The sequence below is a fragment of the Eschrichtius robustus genome, chromosome 11, assembly GCF_028021215.1.
Source record: "Eschrichtius robustus isolate mEscRob2 chromosome 11, mEscRob2.pri, whole genome shotgun sequence".
NCBI lineage: Eukaryota > Metazoa > Chordata > Mammalia > Artiodactyla > Eschrichtiidae > Eschrichtius > Eschrichtius robustus.
The window spans coordinates 46,380,454-46,397,500 of record NC_090834.1 but is presented as its reverse complement, the minus strand read 5'-3'; the positions used below and the strand labels follow the sequence as shown (position 1 = coordinate 46,397,500).

The 17,047-nt window shown below is 39.6% G+C and overlaps 1 protein-coding gene across 2 annotated transcripts in view; it reads left to right on the top strand.

The window, feature by feature from the left end:
• Window positions 1–17,047, top strand: part of NAALAD2 (N-acetylated alpha-linked acidic dipeptidase 2) — a 55,942-nt gene that overhangs the window by 36,250 nt on the left and 2,645 nt on the right. For both annotated transcript variants that reach the window (XM_068556646.1, XM_068556645.1), the window contains 6 exons: window positions 662–729; window positions 3,749–3,840; window positions 5,768–5,858; window positions 7,436–7,700; window positions 9,501–9,582; window positions 10,787–10,879. In XM_068556646.1, coding sequence (XP_068412747.1) covers window positions 662–729; window positions 3,749–3,840; window positions 5,768–5,858; window positions 7,436–7,700; window positions 9,501–9,582; window positions 10,787–10,879 — 691 coding nt within the window. The remainder of the gene's footprint in view (window positions 1–661; window positions 730–3,748; window positions 3,841–5,767; window positions 5,859–7,435; window positions 7,701–9,500; window positions 9,583–10,786; window positions 10,880–17,047) is intronic.

The window sequence follows — 17,047 nt, the reverse complement described above, 5'->3', positions numbered from 1 at the left end:
TCATACAGAAATACTTCCTGTATGTACTGGAGCAAATTTGAAGTGAGTACAAACTACAGACTACCTTTTGACCCTGACATGTGACATTAATATCTATAGGCTTTCACTGTATTATTATTTCTAGATAAATGTCAAAGCACACTTACTAGCTACTGACATGCCGTAGTCTAATGTCTTGATATATACTATTGAATTGAATGAATGAGGGAAATCCCTGGCCGTCCAGTGGTTAGAACTCAGTGCTTTCACTGACGTGGACCCGGGTTGTATCCCTGGTCGGGGAACTAGGATTCTGCAAGCCGAGCGGTGCAGCCAGGGAAAAAAGAAAAAAAGGCTGAATTGAATGAATGAAGAAAGAATACGGTGGCCTTATCACTGCCTTTGCTAAAGTCTCCCTAAGTGATACTGCCTTACTGAAGGATGAGAGCTGCTGCCTTAGCAGCAAAGTCCACCTATGCCCTCCAATGTCCTAAGTGTGTACCGCAGCCTCTCTCACCCCTGAAGAATTATTTCCACCCTATTTTTAATTCTCTGGGAATGATGCCTTCAATTTGAAGTTTATTATATCTTGTTTATAATTAGAAAATAAAGTTAGAATTAAATAGATTGGAGTTTCATTTGGAAGTATTAAAATACTCTGTGTGTCTTATTTATTTTTCAGGCAATTATACTCTCAGAGTTGACTGTACACCCCTTCTTTACCAATTGGTGTATAAACTGACAAAAGAGGTATATAAGTAGTTCTGTCTTAATGTTTTCTGATGAATAGTAAGTGAATAACTTGTTTTCTAAATTAGTGATACTTATTTTTAAACTGGAGACACATAGCTGATTGTATTGATATAACTAAGCAGAACAAAATCTTTAATATAATATTTACTTATGTGACATAACTATGAAAATAGTAGTGCTAGTTTCTGTCCTAATGATAGTTCTTAATAATTGTATACATTTGTCATAAAGTATGGGGTCTATCATTTCGTCTGGCATAGGCATTTTTATGTAACAGAAAGAACGCTGAGCTGGAATGGAAAAGCCTTTGTTTCAAAGATTGCCTTGGCTACTCATTCATTCATTCATTCAACAAGTGTTTATTACGTGGTTACTATGTATCAGGCCCTATAAAATGAACTCTAGCAGCAGCAATGATAAAAGGAAAACATTACTGAATCCAAATACTTTGTAATCTAGAGAGGATACAGACCTATAAACGGGGAACTATATATATTTCACTAGAATATTGGATACTATATACAATGGAGAACAATTGTGGAACAGAGAAGCTAAAATCCTGGGGCAGCTGGGGAAGTGGGAAAACATTAGAGGATGTTTCCTGAAGAATTAATGGTTGGGCTGTAATATGGAGGGATGTGAAGGTAAGGGAGGCGCTTTCTCAACAGAGGATGCAGTACCTAAAAAAGATGTGGAGGTATGAAAGAACATATTTCTTGACCTGTAGGTAACTTAGTGTGACCTAAGCATAAAGTGTTGGTGAAAGGCTGGTACAAAATGGGGCATGACAAATAGGTCAAGGGGTTCAGAAATTTGGTGATGGAGAAATTCAAGAATCTTTAACAAGGTTGTACATTATCATATTTATTCATTTAGAAAGATTACTCTGTATCAGTGTAGTGAATAGGTTAAGCTGTAGTAAATCTAAAAGCAAAATGGAAATAATTCCACATGCTTACTTAGCACACAGGAATTTTATAAATATTACTTATTGATATATAAAATACTCTGAAAACTCTAATGTACTCTGAATCTCTAAAAATTATGTAATCTATTCATTAAATATCTGTGTACATCATTAAATAATTACTTGTTACAGGATTTAACTATAGACGTATTTCTTTCAAGTAGGTATCACGTAGATGACAATGTGAAGTAGGTATCACTTTTCTGTAGGTACTATTTCCCAATCTTCCTTAATCTTGCCCTCTCCTTTTCACTGTTAGTGTCTTTAACATCTTATTCTCCCAAATGAGAATCCTCTCATTATTCCCATCACAACTCTCTCACTGTATTGGGAAGCTTATGTCCTTGATCCTTTCATTGGAATGTCCCATAAAAACATCTCATCTGAAAGCAAGTTGTAAAGACAATCTTTACTGGGAGAACCCTTCTCAGGATATGCATTCATGTTCTGTCCTACAGAGGTGGCTCCTGCCTTTGATGTGAGGGATAATAATAATTTCAGGGCCAATAAGCAGAAGTTTCATTCTATCCCCCCTTTGTACAAAGGCAGATGCCTATCTGTGGCCATACAAAAACCCAGTAGAAAAAGGAGACTTTTATCCTCCTAAACTGTTTATTACAATTTTATCAACCCCTAGTGTGTGTTGGCACGGTCAAACCATGCTGGGGAGTGTGGTGGAGAGGGCTGAGCTTAGAGAGAAGGGAACCTACCTGCCTGATAGAAGCAGGAAATGGACAAGGTGTTGAAATAATGGGGGAGAACCAGCAATTATGACAGCGCATATAGCTGAAACAGAAAATTCTGATCTTAGCTGTACAGGCCATAGGGACACAGTTCTGGTTGGTGCTACACCTGGATGGTATGATTCCGGTAAATGAAGAGGATTTTGCAGGGAATTCGGTTCAAGCAGTTTGTAGGAATTCGAGCAGGATCTCAGCTGTTGCAAATTGGCAGAAGCAGAGCACAGAGTAGAACCCAGTCATTTGGCTGGAAATGAGCAGAACATCCCTGAAGCTCCCACAAGCTGGTGGGGAGGCGATGTCTCTGTGGGGTGCCGAGACTGTTTTTAAGCTGAGGACCTCGTATGCTATGATGAGGGAATAACCAACTCTGTATAAAGGCCTGAGAAGATATCAGAGAAGATATTGTTTGGATTAAGATGGGCACCATTATCCCCATTTCCACATGTGGGAAACTAGGGTTTAAAGAAAGGAAGCAATACACCAAAGGTTATAATGCCTTCAGCGTTTCATAAGTAGGGTCTGTCTTTGGTCCATTTTTGAACAAAGCAGAGCTGTAAACCAACAAACAAATAAAATGCAGCCAATATGTATGATGATTTTTTTTCCACCACATACTTCTGCTTTTCTTAGAGTGGAGAAAGAAAAGGAAAGTATAAGTTTGTAAGTATATGTTTAATGAGGGTAATAAAAAATGTTTATGTATATACATAAGTTCTTAAAATGCCCAACTAGAAACCTGAGGTTATGCAGTTTTTTTAAAACCCATCAAATTCCAACGTTGTTTAAACACCGACTTTCTAAAATAACAGTTCCTCCTCACCCCACCTGCCCTACAAAACCAGGACTCATATTGACAATTTCAAGCTCAGCTTCTTAATGTCTGTCTCCTGCCCTAAGGCCTCACTGTAGGTCATCTTGGACAAAAGCAATTTACTAAAGTAAATATTATATATATAAAGTTTTCTCCCAGTGACTTCCCACTAAAAGAAATCTAAGCTGCCCAACACTGAAGTGATGACACTTGTTAAAAATCTGAAATGCTATTAAAAAGTTTACCAGTATAAGCAAGAAATTTTTTCCAAAGGACATGGCACAATTACAAATAAGTGGGAATTATAAATGAACAAGAATTTGGGCTGGATTTTTTTCGTGCAATTTGCATAAACATATTTCTCTGTAAAGAATATGATACACAAATGTTCACGTAGATAAACATAAAAGTTGATATTAACTAACATGTGGTTTTATATTGGCGTAAATTTAGTTGTTCTACCTCTTATTCCCGATATTTGATTTATCTTTCCAGATCTCCAGCCCGGATGATGGTTTTGAGAATAAATCTCTTTATGAAAGCTGGTTAGAAAAGGACCCTTCATCTGAAAATAAAACTTTGCCTAGGTAAATTACTTATATGTATGTTTTCTACCACAGGATCAGTTGAGTTCCCCTTTGCCCCTTGTTTCTCCAGACAGGCAATTCTCAGATGTCTCAACAATTTGAGAGTATTTTTGCAAATTTTTAGTAAAAAATTATTAGCCATTATTTTGCATTCTTGCATAAAATTACATTCAGATATGTATTAAGTACATTAATAAATACAATTCAAGTGAAGTAAAAAAACAAATGATGGATTATTTCTTTCTAAATTTATTAAGGTGCATTATCAGTAACTACCAAGTTATGTCTTTACCTTTAATTAGTTTAGATTTTATGTAAGAATTAACTTTTACTTCTCATTTATACAATAGCAGCTTTCTTGTATTTATTTTATGTTGATATTTGTTTTCTACTCCTATACTATTTCTAAAACCAGCTGGTGGGAGCAATTTATATCTTCATTCCATATTGCAAATAAGTCTTGTGAAAGTTTAAATGTATCTCCATTATGTTTTTTTTTAATTACAGGAACATTTTTAAAAATATTTATTTATTTATTTATTTATTTATTTATTTATTTATTTATTTTATTTTTGGCTGCATTGGGTCTTAGTTGTGGCATGTGGGATCTTTCGTTGCGGCGCGCAGGCTTCTCTCTCTAGTTGTGGCACGCAAGCTCCAGAGCAGGTGGGCTCTGTAGTTGTGGCATGCGAGCTCTCTAGTTGTGGCTCGCATGCTCAGTAGTTGCGGCGCATGGACTTAGTTGCTCCGCAACATGTGGGATCTTAGTTCCCCGACCAGGGAAGGAACCCACATCCCCTGCATTGGAAGGCGGATTCTTAACCACTGGACCACCTGGGAAGTCCTTCCATTATGTTTTAAATGCTTATTCAAAAAAACACTAGAGTAGAAAAAAAGATTTAAAAAACATCCCAAGGTCTCAATCTCAAAAACATTCTAATAGTTTAGAAGTATATAGTTAGGTTCTTAATGCATATGTAATTTTATATTCTGTTTTACTGACATTTTTGAATGAAAATCTTCTATGACATTACATTTTTTTTTTAAGTTTTTATTTATTTATTTATTTTTGGCTGCATTGGGTCTTCATTGCTGCACACAGGCTTTCTCGAGTTGAGGCGAGCGGGGTCTACTCTTCGTTGCGGTGCACGGGCTTCTCATTGCGGTGGCTTCTCTTGTTGCAGAGCACGGGCTCTAGGCGTGAGGGCTTCAGTAGTTGTGGCACAAGGCCTCGGTAGTTGTGGCTCGTGGGCTCTAAAGCACAGGCTCAGTAGTTATGGCACACGGGCTTAGTTGCTGAGTGGCATGTGGGATCTTCCCGGACCAGGGCTCTAACTAACTCGTGTCCCCTGCATTGGCAGGCGGATTCTTAACCACTGCGCCACCAGGGAAATCCCGTCATTACATTTTATATGTATATATTTATATATTATTTATATATATGTATGTATGTAGTGGCTTCTTAATTACATGCAAAGCAATATATTATAATTAGATTTATTTCTGAAATAAACTAAGGCACTTTTAGAGTCTTCATGATCTTAAATGTAGACTTTCTCATGGCAGTTTTCTTACTATAGTTCTCTGAGGGCAGAGACCGTATCTTATTTGTTTTTCCCTCAAAACAAATACCATAAATGCTGAAGATACGGAAGATATCATAGTTACCAGGCTGCCATATTTAGTGTCACTGCCCGACTCTGGTTTTAATCAGTTCAGATTTATAGGTTTATCACACATATAAATAGGTGTGATAGGAAAGTGTTTTGAGGGTGGTATACCTTTTCTTAATTTTTATAAATGTGCCATACAGTTCCTTGCAGTTCTTGGGACAGGATTCATGGTGCCATCTATTTAATTTTATATTATTTATTTATGCATTTATTTCTTTGTGTGTGTGTGTATGTATATCATATTTTACATTTAGAATCAGCAAGCTGGGATCTGGAAGTGATTTTGAAGCTTATTTTCAGAGACTTGGAATTGCTTCAGGAAGAGTCCGGTACACTAAGAATAGGGTAAGCCATTTTATTATTTTGGATACATAGCACTTCATCCACATTCTCTTTGTTAGGAATCCTGTCATTTAGTTGTTGGGTACCAGGCACCGAGTGGACATGTGGCCTGGGAAGAATTGCAGGGATAGAGATAGCCTGCAGGTCCCTTCGTAGATGGACTAGGAAATAATTTGAGCTATTTTGTGAATGTTCACTGCCAGGGTTATTCAGTGAAGTGGTAGTTGATAGAGTAATGCCAGGTACTTAGCTGGTTATCGCTACCAAGATGTTTGCATCCTTTTCCCGATGGGGGCTTTGTTGGAAAATCTAATTCTTCTTTTCTGCTCTGCATTGCCTGCATTGCACCATTGCCACTCAAACACATTGATGACATGTGAGTACATGGGTTTCGAACCTATACCGTGTTTGTTTGTCTGTTATAAATTATGTCATAAACCAAACTGAAGATTACATCAGTAAACTCAGATTTGTCACAGATTTTAGTCATTTTCTAATCATAATTGCAGTATGCCAATATCTTGCTTGTCTAGAATACATATCCCTTGCAAATTTGACTATCCAGAATACAGCTAACAGAGAAGTAAGCAAAAACAGCTTCAGAATAACCCATAATAAATGCATAAATCTGTATACTAATACTCATTACACATCGTACATAAGAGATGCGCTTTACCTCTGTCAAAGCCTGTTCACTTTTATACCGTCATCACTCTGAACAAAGTTATCTAGTTTCTAAGACAATGCAGATTAAAAGCAGAATATCAGATAGAGGGAGAGAGACTGATACAGGGGTGCCTTTTAGTGATATTAAAAGCAATAAGAATGATAGCTTTATGGCAAAGTAGCAGATAGGTAAAAACTAAAGTTAGGAAAGGCAGACCTAAGAAGTAAAATATATTTATGTGGAGTACCACCCTGTAATAATTTATGTTTATAATGGTAACCCTTAATTTTGTAACAAAGGTTAAATGGCATGTGGTTATATACTGTTTGGGAAGGCAGGGAAGGGGCTGAAATGTTGACCTTTAAACAACAGGGGTGCCAACCCTCCCAGCAGTTGTAAACCCACACATAGCTTTACATTCGGGATCGTGTAGTTCTGTAGTACATATTTATTGAAAAACATTCCATGTATAAGTGAACCCCTGTAGTTCAAACCTGTGTTGTTAAAGTGTCAGCTGAATAATCCTTCAGCTATAACAATACTTAGCTGCTCAGAACCTTTCATTCTCAATCAGTTGATAGATAATTTTAAACTGTGCTGGTATGCAATTTGAGTATGTTCTCCTTAATTTAATTGTCAACAAAGCAATAGGGAAAATTTTCAAGAAGCAGTGTTTTGAACAAAGATTATATGAATTATAAAATGAATAATGGTAAAATTTTAAATGGGTGAAGATTTGGTGGTGGGGTTTTAGTTAATTAGACGTAACTTTTTTCACTCGTGATAAAACTCAGGGTACCGTATGGTTATGTTTTTAAATACGATCATTTTATGATTCCATAAAATATTATAATTTGAGTATTTAATGTTTGTATATACTCGGTCCCCCCCCACCTTTTTTTTTTTTTTTCAGAAAACAGATAATTACAGCAGCTATCCAACATACCATACAATTTACGAGACATTTGAATTGGTAGAGAATTTTTATGACCCCACGTTTCAAAAACAGCTTGCTGTAGCTCAATTACGAGGAGCACTGGTTTATGAGCTTGCAGACTCTAAAATCATTCCTTTCAACATTCAAGACTATGCAAAAACTTTGGAAAACTATGCAACAGATATCTACAGTTTATCCAAGAATTATGACCAACAATTAAGAGACCATCAAGTATCATTTGGTAAGAAATGGCTGGACAGATATTTTATAATCATTAAGTTAGAGTTTTAAGATATCACCTCCTATTGTCATCCATGCATACTATTTCATCCTAGAATTTATCCCTGCCTCATTTCTTAATCCTGACTTATCGAAAAAAAACTTTAAACACCTATTAAAGAATGTGATTTAGTTTGATATTTGTAGGATGAATCCATTTTGCTAAGTTAGTGCTACAAACATTGGGTGGGTAAATATTTTCCCCATATTGCTGCCTTTAAAAATGTTTTGTTATAAGAACAATACTATTAAAATGTAACAATATTACACAAAGATTGGAAAGTAGAGAAAGCCACCACTTCCACTACATATATGTAGTATTACATTATTATCATTATTATTATAGCATTTACCTATTAATGTTTTTCTACATGGAGGATTTTTTACATGGTTTTAAGCATTCTTTCCTTTTATATCTGGCCATTTTGTGGTTGCTATTCCACATCATGTATCTCCTGCAAAGCAGAAGTGAAATGTAGTGTAGTGTAGTGTAGGAGCATTAAGCGTTGGGTCTGGAAGCAGTTTCCTGGTTCAAATCCTGGCTCTAATATTTGGTCATTGTGTGACCTTAAGAAAGTTACTTAACCCCTCTATGTGTCAGTTTTATTATGAGTGAAATAGTAAAATAAAATGTTTCCAAGATTGCTGTGGAGATTTCATTTGGTTGGTATATGGAAACAATGGTGACTGTCACTTAGTGCTCATAATGTTAGCTATTATTACTGTTTTATTGCAACCATTTTCTTTTATTATTCTGGGAGTACATATTCTTAGTATATATCAAAGTTATCAAATATGTACTGAGAGTCTACTGTGTACCAAGTGCTGTGTTATTTCCTGGGAGATATAAGGAAGATTAAGAAATAGTCATTGGGGCTTCCCTGGTGGCACAGTGGTTGAGAATCTGCCTGCCAATTCAGGGGACACGGGTTCGAGCCCTGGTCCGGGAAGATCCCACATGCCGCGGAGCAACTAGGCCCATGAGCCACAACTACTGAGCCTGCGCGTCTGGAGCCTGTGCTCCGCAACAAGAGAGGCCGCGACAGTGAGAGGCCCGCGCACCGCGATGAAGAGTGGCCCCCGCTTGCCGCAACTAGAGAAAGCCCTCGCACAGAAACGAAGACCCAGCACAGCCAAAAATAAATAAATAAAAAAAAAAAAAAAAAAAAAAAGAAATAGTCATTGTCCTCAAAGAGCTTAAATTCTCATGGGGAAGGAGAAGACAAAATGCAGGGGATAAGCTATTAAAGGGGTGCACAGAGAGTACTATAGGGGTGCTGAGAATGAGTAGCAGGTGGTCAGTAAAGGCTTTGGAACATAATTACATAAGAATTAGTAACCTTCAGAAAGTTACGACGAGCAGCAGGCACTAAGATCTAGAAACTGAAGCAAAGAAAATTTAGAAAATTGTGCTTAGATCTATATGAAGAGTTGTCCCAATAAGTAAGTATTGAATGAATAAATAAATGAATGCTGGGTTTCTGATAAATTGAGTTAAAAGGATTTTTTATGTCCTAAACTCTTGAAATCTGTTATTTCCTTAAGAACCGATTTTGCCATTTTCAATTTTATACATTATTTCTTTGTTACAATATTTTCTAATAATTTCCATGGATCTGCAAGAAGACTCAGTAGAAAAACAGTTTCAACATCTATTCAGTCACAGCAATCTGGAATGGGGGGGGGTTGGAAAATGAACCTTTGAAATATGAAGCACTCATGCTTACTAATTTCCCTTCTACTTTTCTATTTTTTAAAAAAGATTCCTTATTTTCTGCTGTGAAAAACTTCTCAAAGTCCGCTTCAGATTTTCATAGAAGACTTTCACAAGTTGATCTGAATAAGTAAGTTTCAAATGTAAAGCTCCCTACTGTTTGGAAAAGCATTCTGGTTACTGGAATGCACTGGGTACACTTACAGAAGCATTCAACTCTGAATCATTGCTACTCAGATTATGGTCTGCCAGCCAGTAACATCAACATCACCTGGGAGCTTGTTACAAAGGCAGAATATCAGACCCCATAAGGCCTGCTTCATTAGAATTCTGTGCTTTAACAAGACTCTCCAGGTAGTTTGTATTCACATTAAAGTTTGAGGAACATAGCTGTGGAATGATAGACTAAAAACTCATCCCATGGCAAGGGCCAAGGAGACATGTCTTTAGGAATTTGCATGATAAGAATTCTGACTATTTCTGGTAATTCATAATTCTATGGGTTTAAATGCATTTGTGGCATATTTTACTACAGTCACAATATTCCTGTGAACGGTGTAGAAATTCTTTCTTTACTAATACTTTTTTTTTGCGTTTCATTTAACCTCGTGCCGTTGGTAGGTTGAAAAATAATTTAAAAGTTATACTCAAAGCATTATTTAACAAGCATAATTTGTTCCACCTTACGGTCCATGTCGCATTTCTTAATTTTTTTCAGATTTATCAGAATAAGCTTTGCCACCTCCCATCCGGGCAGAAAGCTGTATCAGTCATTGTGAGGGCCCTCTCTCTCCCTGGGGTTGTAGGACAGCCTAGGGAACTTATGCAGCACCCCAAAAGAGAGCTGGCAGATTCCAAGTGTGGAGGGGACTCCCTGCCCACTAGGAGCAGCTGTCTCCCTCCTTGCAGACTCCTGCAACTTCCCTTCATTCTGTCTTGTTTAGCCTTTACTCTGCTCCTTTCTTCCACAGTAGAATTAACTGGTTTAATTTATCAAGAACAACTTGGCAGTCCACCCTGCCTACCTTTGCAGGAGGCCTGGCTCTCCTCCTACAAAGAATTAAAAATGTCTTTCACTTCTTTCTGGTCTGTGATCTTGAAAAACAAAACAAACCATTTCCCAATCAGTCTCTCTGCTTATTATAAATAATAGAAAGATGCCCCTGCTGTTATATGTAGCTTACCATATGAGCCTTACTGTGTGTTTTATATGCATTTTCTTTAAAAAAATTTATGAGTTTAGAAGGTTATTTCCTCATGCCTTATCCTTATTTAATATTTTAAAATGTGGTTGCATGGTAAGGGTTTTAATTATCTATTTCTTATTCTCAAAGCCCCACTGCAGTGAGAATTATGAATGACCAACTGATGTTCCTGGAAAGAGCATTCATCGATCCCCTTGGTTTACCAGGGAGGCCATTCTATAGGTAAGGAGGCAACAGCTGTTCCACTAAAGGACACCAAATATGTCACTGTGACCAAAACCAGCATACCCAAGGTCTGCTTCACACTCCTGCTATCAGACAAGTGGAAAGTGGATATGTATACTGAAGGAAATATGGGTGAGATCATGCATAACAGTATAATTTGTACTATCAGAAAAGTTAATTTCATATTGTGTATTGCTTTGCTGCAGATGTAAATGGCAGATGATAGTTGAAAAAGAACTCTTGTAACAAAATCGAAAAGACACAGAATCTTAAAGGGGATCTTAGAGCTCATGTAGTTCAATTTTCTACATGAATCTTTTCTGTAGGATCTCAGAAAAGTAGTTATCCAGCCACTGTTTGAATCTTCCAGTGAATGGAAGCTTACTACCACATGAGGAAGTTCGTTCTGTTTTAGGAAAGGTCTACTTAATAGAAAGTTTTCTTCATAAAGATATATTTCCCTGTAATTTTCTCCCTCTGACCCTGTTCTGCTCTCCAAAGTCAAAAAGAATTACTCTAGATCTATTTCCATATAACATTTCACGTTTTTGAACATGGATGCCATAGTTTCCCCTAAAGAAATATCGTGCTTTTTTTTTTTTATGTCTATCTCAGGTTTTCTTTCAGTATCTTGGCTGCTTTTGGATAGCCTCCAGTTTTTTTAGGTACATTTTAAGCCACGGTTTCTTGGTAAAAATTAGAAAGGTCCTAGCATTTAGAGTCAGAAAATCTGTGTTCTAGTTCACTTGCACATGTGTGACTTAGAGCAAGTCATATCTAGGGTTTGCTCATCTGAATTAGGATGGTGATAATTGCTATTTTACGAGGCTGTTTATCATCAAATAACATATACAAAAGATATATCTATGTTACCTTTCTTATAAATATTAGTAATAATTTAACTGATTACAAGCCCAGGCATTTAGAGCCCAGCTCTGCCAAATACTAAGTGTGACCTGGGCAAATTTACTTCTCTAAGACTCAGGTTCCTCAGCTGTAGATGGAGATTACAGTGCTTTTACCCCATAGGTTTGTGGATTTAAGGCATGCAGAAGATTTAGCTCAGAGAGGGGTATACTCAGTAAATGGCTGCTATTTTTATAATAGCTTACATAATGTAAAGATAAATGTTTATCAATACAAATGAAATAGCAGCCATCAGTTAAGTATTTACATAAATCAAATCAAAGGTTGAAAGCCAATCTACACATTAATCCTCTCTTGCCTATCATTAGTCCATCTTTATATATTTATTTCTTTGTTTTTTAAAGGTATTTTAAAAAAATTATTTTTTTGGATGCATTGGGTCTTAGTTGCAGCACGTGGGATCTTTTGTTGCAGTGCACAGGCTCTTCGTTGCAGTGCGTCGGCTTCTCTCTACTTGTGGTGCGTGGGCTGCAGAGCTCACGGGCTCTGTAGTTGTGGCCCACGGGCTCAGTAGTTGAGGCACGGGCTTAGTTGCCCCGCAGCATGTGGGATCTTAGTTCCCCGACCAGGGATCGAATCGGCGTCCCCTGCATTGGAAGATGGATTCTTAACCACTGGACCACCAGGGAAGTCCTTATTTTTTAATTTATATGATTTATAAGCAAAACATCTCTTTTTCAAATTCAGGCTCTGTACAATTACATAGAATAAAAAGGGACAGTGCTAACACCCAGACATTTCTATTATTTCCTTCAGGGAAAATCAGTGATGAGTTTGATGTTAAATTTTGAATGCAGTTATGTACACATGTATAGTTATTTATTTATTATTTATTCATTTCTGTTTACATAAATGGGACCATATATCACTTTGCAACTGCTTTTGGTAAAAATTTATCTTAGAGATCTATGTCTATATATATAACTTTATTTATTTTTTACTTATTTATTCTTTTGGCTGTGTTGGGTCTTCGTTGCTGCACGTGGGCTTTTCTCTAGTTGCAGCGAGCGGGGGCTACTCTTTGTTGCGGTGAGTGGGTTTCTTGTGGAGCACAGGCTCTAGGCGTGCCGGCTTCAGTAGCTGTGGCTCACGGGCTCAGTAGTTGTGGCTCACAGGCTCTAGAGCGCAGGCTCAGTAGTTGTGGTGCACAGGCTTAGTTACTCAACAGCATGTGGGATCTTCCCGGACCTGGGCTCGAACCCGTGTCCCCTGCATTGGCAGGCGGATTCTTAACCACTGTGCCACCAGGGAAGCCCAATATATATAATTTTAGCTCTTCTCATCTGCTGCATAGTGTTCCACTGTATGGCTTTCATGTGTAATTTGTTTAGTCCTTATTGAGTTTTTAATTAGATTTTGCCCCTCAATTATTTAGTATTATGAAAAGTACTGCTATAAAATGTCCCTGAGCCCTACTTGCATATTTGTTTTAATATCTCTATAATCAGTACCTGAGATTTCAAGGTCAAAGGGTAAACACATATTTTGGAACTATTAATTGAACATGAAGACTATATTCTAAAGCCAGGGAGAGGTGGTTCAAGATGACAATGTAGGAAGATACTGAACTCACCTCTCCCAGACATACCAAATCTATAGCTACAGATGGGACAGTTTCTTCTGAAAAAGACCTGAAGATTAGCTGAGCAACTCCTTCACATCAGGCAAAGGAGAAAAAGGCCCCGTGGATGTGGGTAGGTGAGGCTGAGGCCCAATCTATCTTGCCACAAAGCCCACTCCTGGGGCAGCAGCCCACAGCAAAGGGTTTGTACCCAAATCAGCCACCTCAACTTTTAGGACCTGTGCCTGAGAGGTAAGCCTCCCAAATATCTGGCTTTGAGAACCAACAAAGCTGCTGCATCCCTAAGACCAAAGGGAGGTACAGAACTGAGAAACTGCTCAGGCTGAAAGGACTCGCTGGAACTCATCTGCCACAGGGCCCAGCACAGAGGCAGTCCTTAAAAGCACCCAGATTTTATGTGAAAGAGATTCGTTTGTTGATCTTAGAGCGCCGGCTGGAGGGGCAGGGGCCTGTTTGGATACTCTCCGAGATGGGGGCCGGTGGGTGTCGATTTCCGCTCTTCCTCTGCCTTGCTAAAGCTCGCGGGCACTATCTTTCTTTCCCTCCTCTTCCCTGAAGGTGGTGATCTTCATGCATTCCCTCTGCTGATCTCCGGAGCACCGGTATCTCTGGAGGGGAGCTTTTATTTGCAGCTGGTACTCTGCCTTTTGCATCTGGTGTCCTGGTTTTTGTAGCTGTCGCCAGGAGACACTCCTTGATTGCTTGGCTCAGGGTCGGGGGTCGGGGGAGGGCTTGCATTCCTGGATCCCATGAGGCTGTAACAACTGGAGAGACAGTTCTTGGCAGACTACCATCCCCAAGGTACTGCCCAGGGAGCAGACTAAAAACACCCCCCGTCTTTCTGAGAAAGAGGCTCATTTGCTTGTCCAGGAGCTTTGGCCTGAGGAGACGGCTTTTGTTCTGGCGCACTTCTAAAAGCCTACGGAGTGCTCTCGGGGAATGGAGGCTGGCAGAAGCAGTCTTTGCGCTCTGCCTCGGCCTCACTCCAGCTTGACATTATCTCTCAGAAGGGAGCTTATACCCTTTTCTGGCACCCTGATTTTTGAAGCTGCTGCCGGGGATACCTCTACATTGCCTGGCTCTGGTGACCAGAGGGGATTATGTTTGCAGGTGTCATAGGAATAGATCTTAAACACCTACCACTGTCAGGCACAGCAAGAGAGAGGCAGCAGAACCAAAGGCTGTCTTCCAGGGAAAGAAGGCTGTAAGCTTATAATCACAGCTGCAGGCCGAGAGGCAGGACTCTGATTAAACACATTACCCATCTAAGGGCTGACTGTAAACTGTACCGGAGAGCTAGGAGGGCAGGTGCTGTCTTCATGCTCTCCCTTTGCCACGCGCCAGAGAACCAGCATCTCTCAGGGGAACTCTTACACGTCTGATGCCTCAGCTTTTGCGGCTGCTGCCCAGGGGATACCCCTTCATCCCCTGCCTCTGGCGGCCAGGTGGGATTGTTTCCTGGGTCCCACAGGGTTACAACGATCTGAGAGTCAGTGCTTGGGAGGCTGCCACCTTCAGGTCACTGCACAGAGAGCAGGCGGAACCCCCCCTCCCCCCCCCCCCCCACCTTTCCGTAGAAGAGGCCTATCTGCCTGTCCTGGAGCTTCAGCCTGAGGGGCAGCCTTCAGGCTTGGCACACATCTGGAGGCCTGTGGAGCTCCTCTCAGGGAACACGGGCCGGGGAACGCCATCTTTACGTTCTCCCTCTGCTTTGCTACAGCTTGCTAGTATATACCAGAAAGGAGCTTATACACTTGTCTGGAGCCCCGAGTTTTGACTGCTACCCAGGGGACACCTTCATATGACCTGGCTCTAGTGGCCACCAGACCTACTCTTGTGTTCCACAGAATGGTATATATTTGCATACTTTAAAAGCTGCTGCCTGAGGGCCTGGCTTCCAATCATCCGGAATCTAAGTGCTGACTGAGATATTCCCCTTTGGTACACTGACAGGTCTTGGCACACACTCAGCTATTGGGAGCTATTAAAAGTAGGTGGCTTGGAGAATCACAGAGGTTTGAGAGACAACCAAGAGCCAGGGAAAGGTTGAACATAAGGTTTATCACATGAGGCTACTCTGTCAAGACTGTTGGTTTCTGTGCATTAGATGAAACAGCACCTCTTCCAGAGAGTCAAGCAAAATGGGGAAACACGGGAATATGTTACAAACAGAGAAAAAAAAGACAAAACCTCCGGAAAAAAACTTCCTTAAACAAATATAAGTAATCTACCTGATAAAGTGTTCAAAGTAGTGGTCATAAAAGATGCTACTGAATGTGAGAGAAGAATGGATGAACACAGTGAAAACGCTGAGAAACTTGTAGAAAATATAAGAAAGTACCACACAGAAGTCATGGTGTTAAAGAAAGAATACAATAACTGAACTGAAAAAGACACTAGAGTGGTTCACTAGCAGACTAGAGGAAGCGGAAGAATCAGTGACCTGGAACACAGGTAGTGGAACTCACACAAACTGAGCAACAAAAAGCAAAAAGGATTTTTAAAAGTGATGACAGGGGCTTCCCTGGTGGCGCAGTGGTTGAGAATCTGCCTGCCAATGCAGGGCACACGGGTTCGAGCCCTGGTCTGGGAAGATCCCACATGCCGCGGAGCAACTGGGCCCGTGAGCCACAATTACTGAGCCTGCGCGTCTGGAGCCTGTGCTCCGCAACAAGAGAGGCCGCGATAGTGAGAGGCCCGTGCACCGCGATGAAGAGTGGCCCCCGCTCGCCGCAACTGGAGAAAGCCCTCGCACAGAAACGAAGACCCAACACAGCCATAAATAAATAAATAAAATTAAACTTTAAAAAAAAAAAAAAAGTGATGACAGCTTAAGGGACCTCTGGGACAACATCAAGTGAAACAACATTTGTGTTATAGAGGTCCCAGAAGAAAAGAGAAGGGGGCTGAAAACTTCCCCAACCTGGGGAAGGAAACAGACACCTAGATCCAGGAAGCTGAGACAATTTCAAATAAGATGAACCAAAAGATACCCATCTAAGAAAAATTATAATTAAAATGGCAAGGAAGGTAGAAATAAGGAGAGACTCTTAAAAGCAGCAAGAGAAAAACAACTTATGAACAAGAGAATCCTCTTGAGACCATTAGCAGATATTCCAGCAGAAATTTTTCAGGCCAGAAGGGAGTGGCATGATGTATTCAAAGTGCTGAAAGAAAAAAATTCCCAACCAAAGTGAATAAAAACCATATAATCATCTCAATAGAGAAAAAACATTTGGCAAAATTCAGCATCCACTCACGATAAAAAGTCTCAACGGGACTTCCCTGGTGGTCCAGTGGTTAAGACTCCGTGCTCCTACTGCATGGGGCATGGGTTCGATCCCTGGTCGGGGAACTAAGATCCCACATGCCGCACAGAGAATTAAAAAAAAAAGTCTCAACAAACTGGATACAGAGGCAGTGTATCTCAACATAACATAGGCCATATATGACAGACCCACAGCTGCCATCATGCTCAATGGTGAAAAACCCAAAACATTTCCTTTAAGATCAGGAACAAGACAAGTATGCCTACTCTCACCACTTTTATTCAACATAGTACTGGAAGTCCTAGCCACAGCAATTAGGACAAGTCAATCAAAGACAACCAAACCAGGAAGAAGTAAAACTGTCACTATTGCAGATGACATGGTACT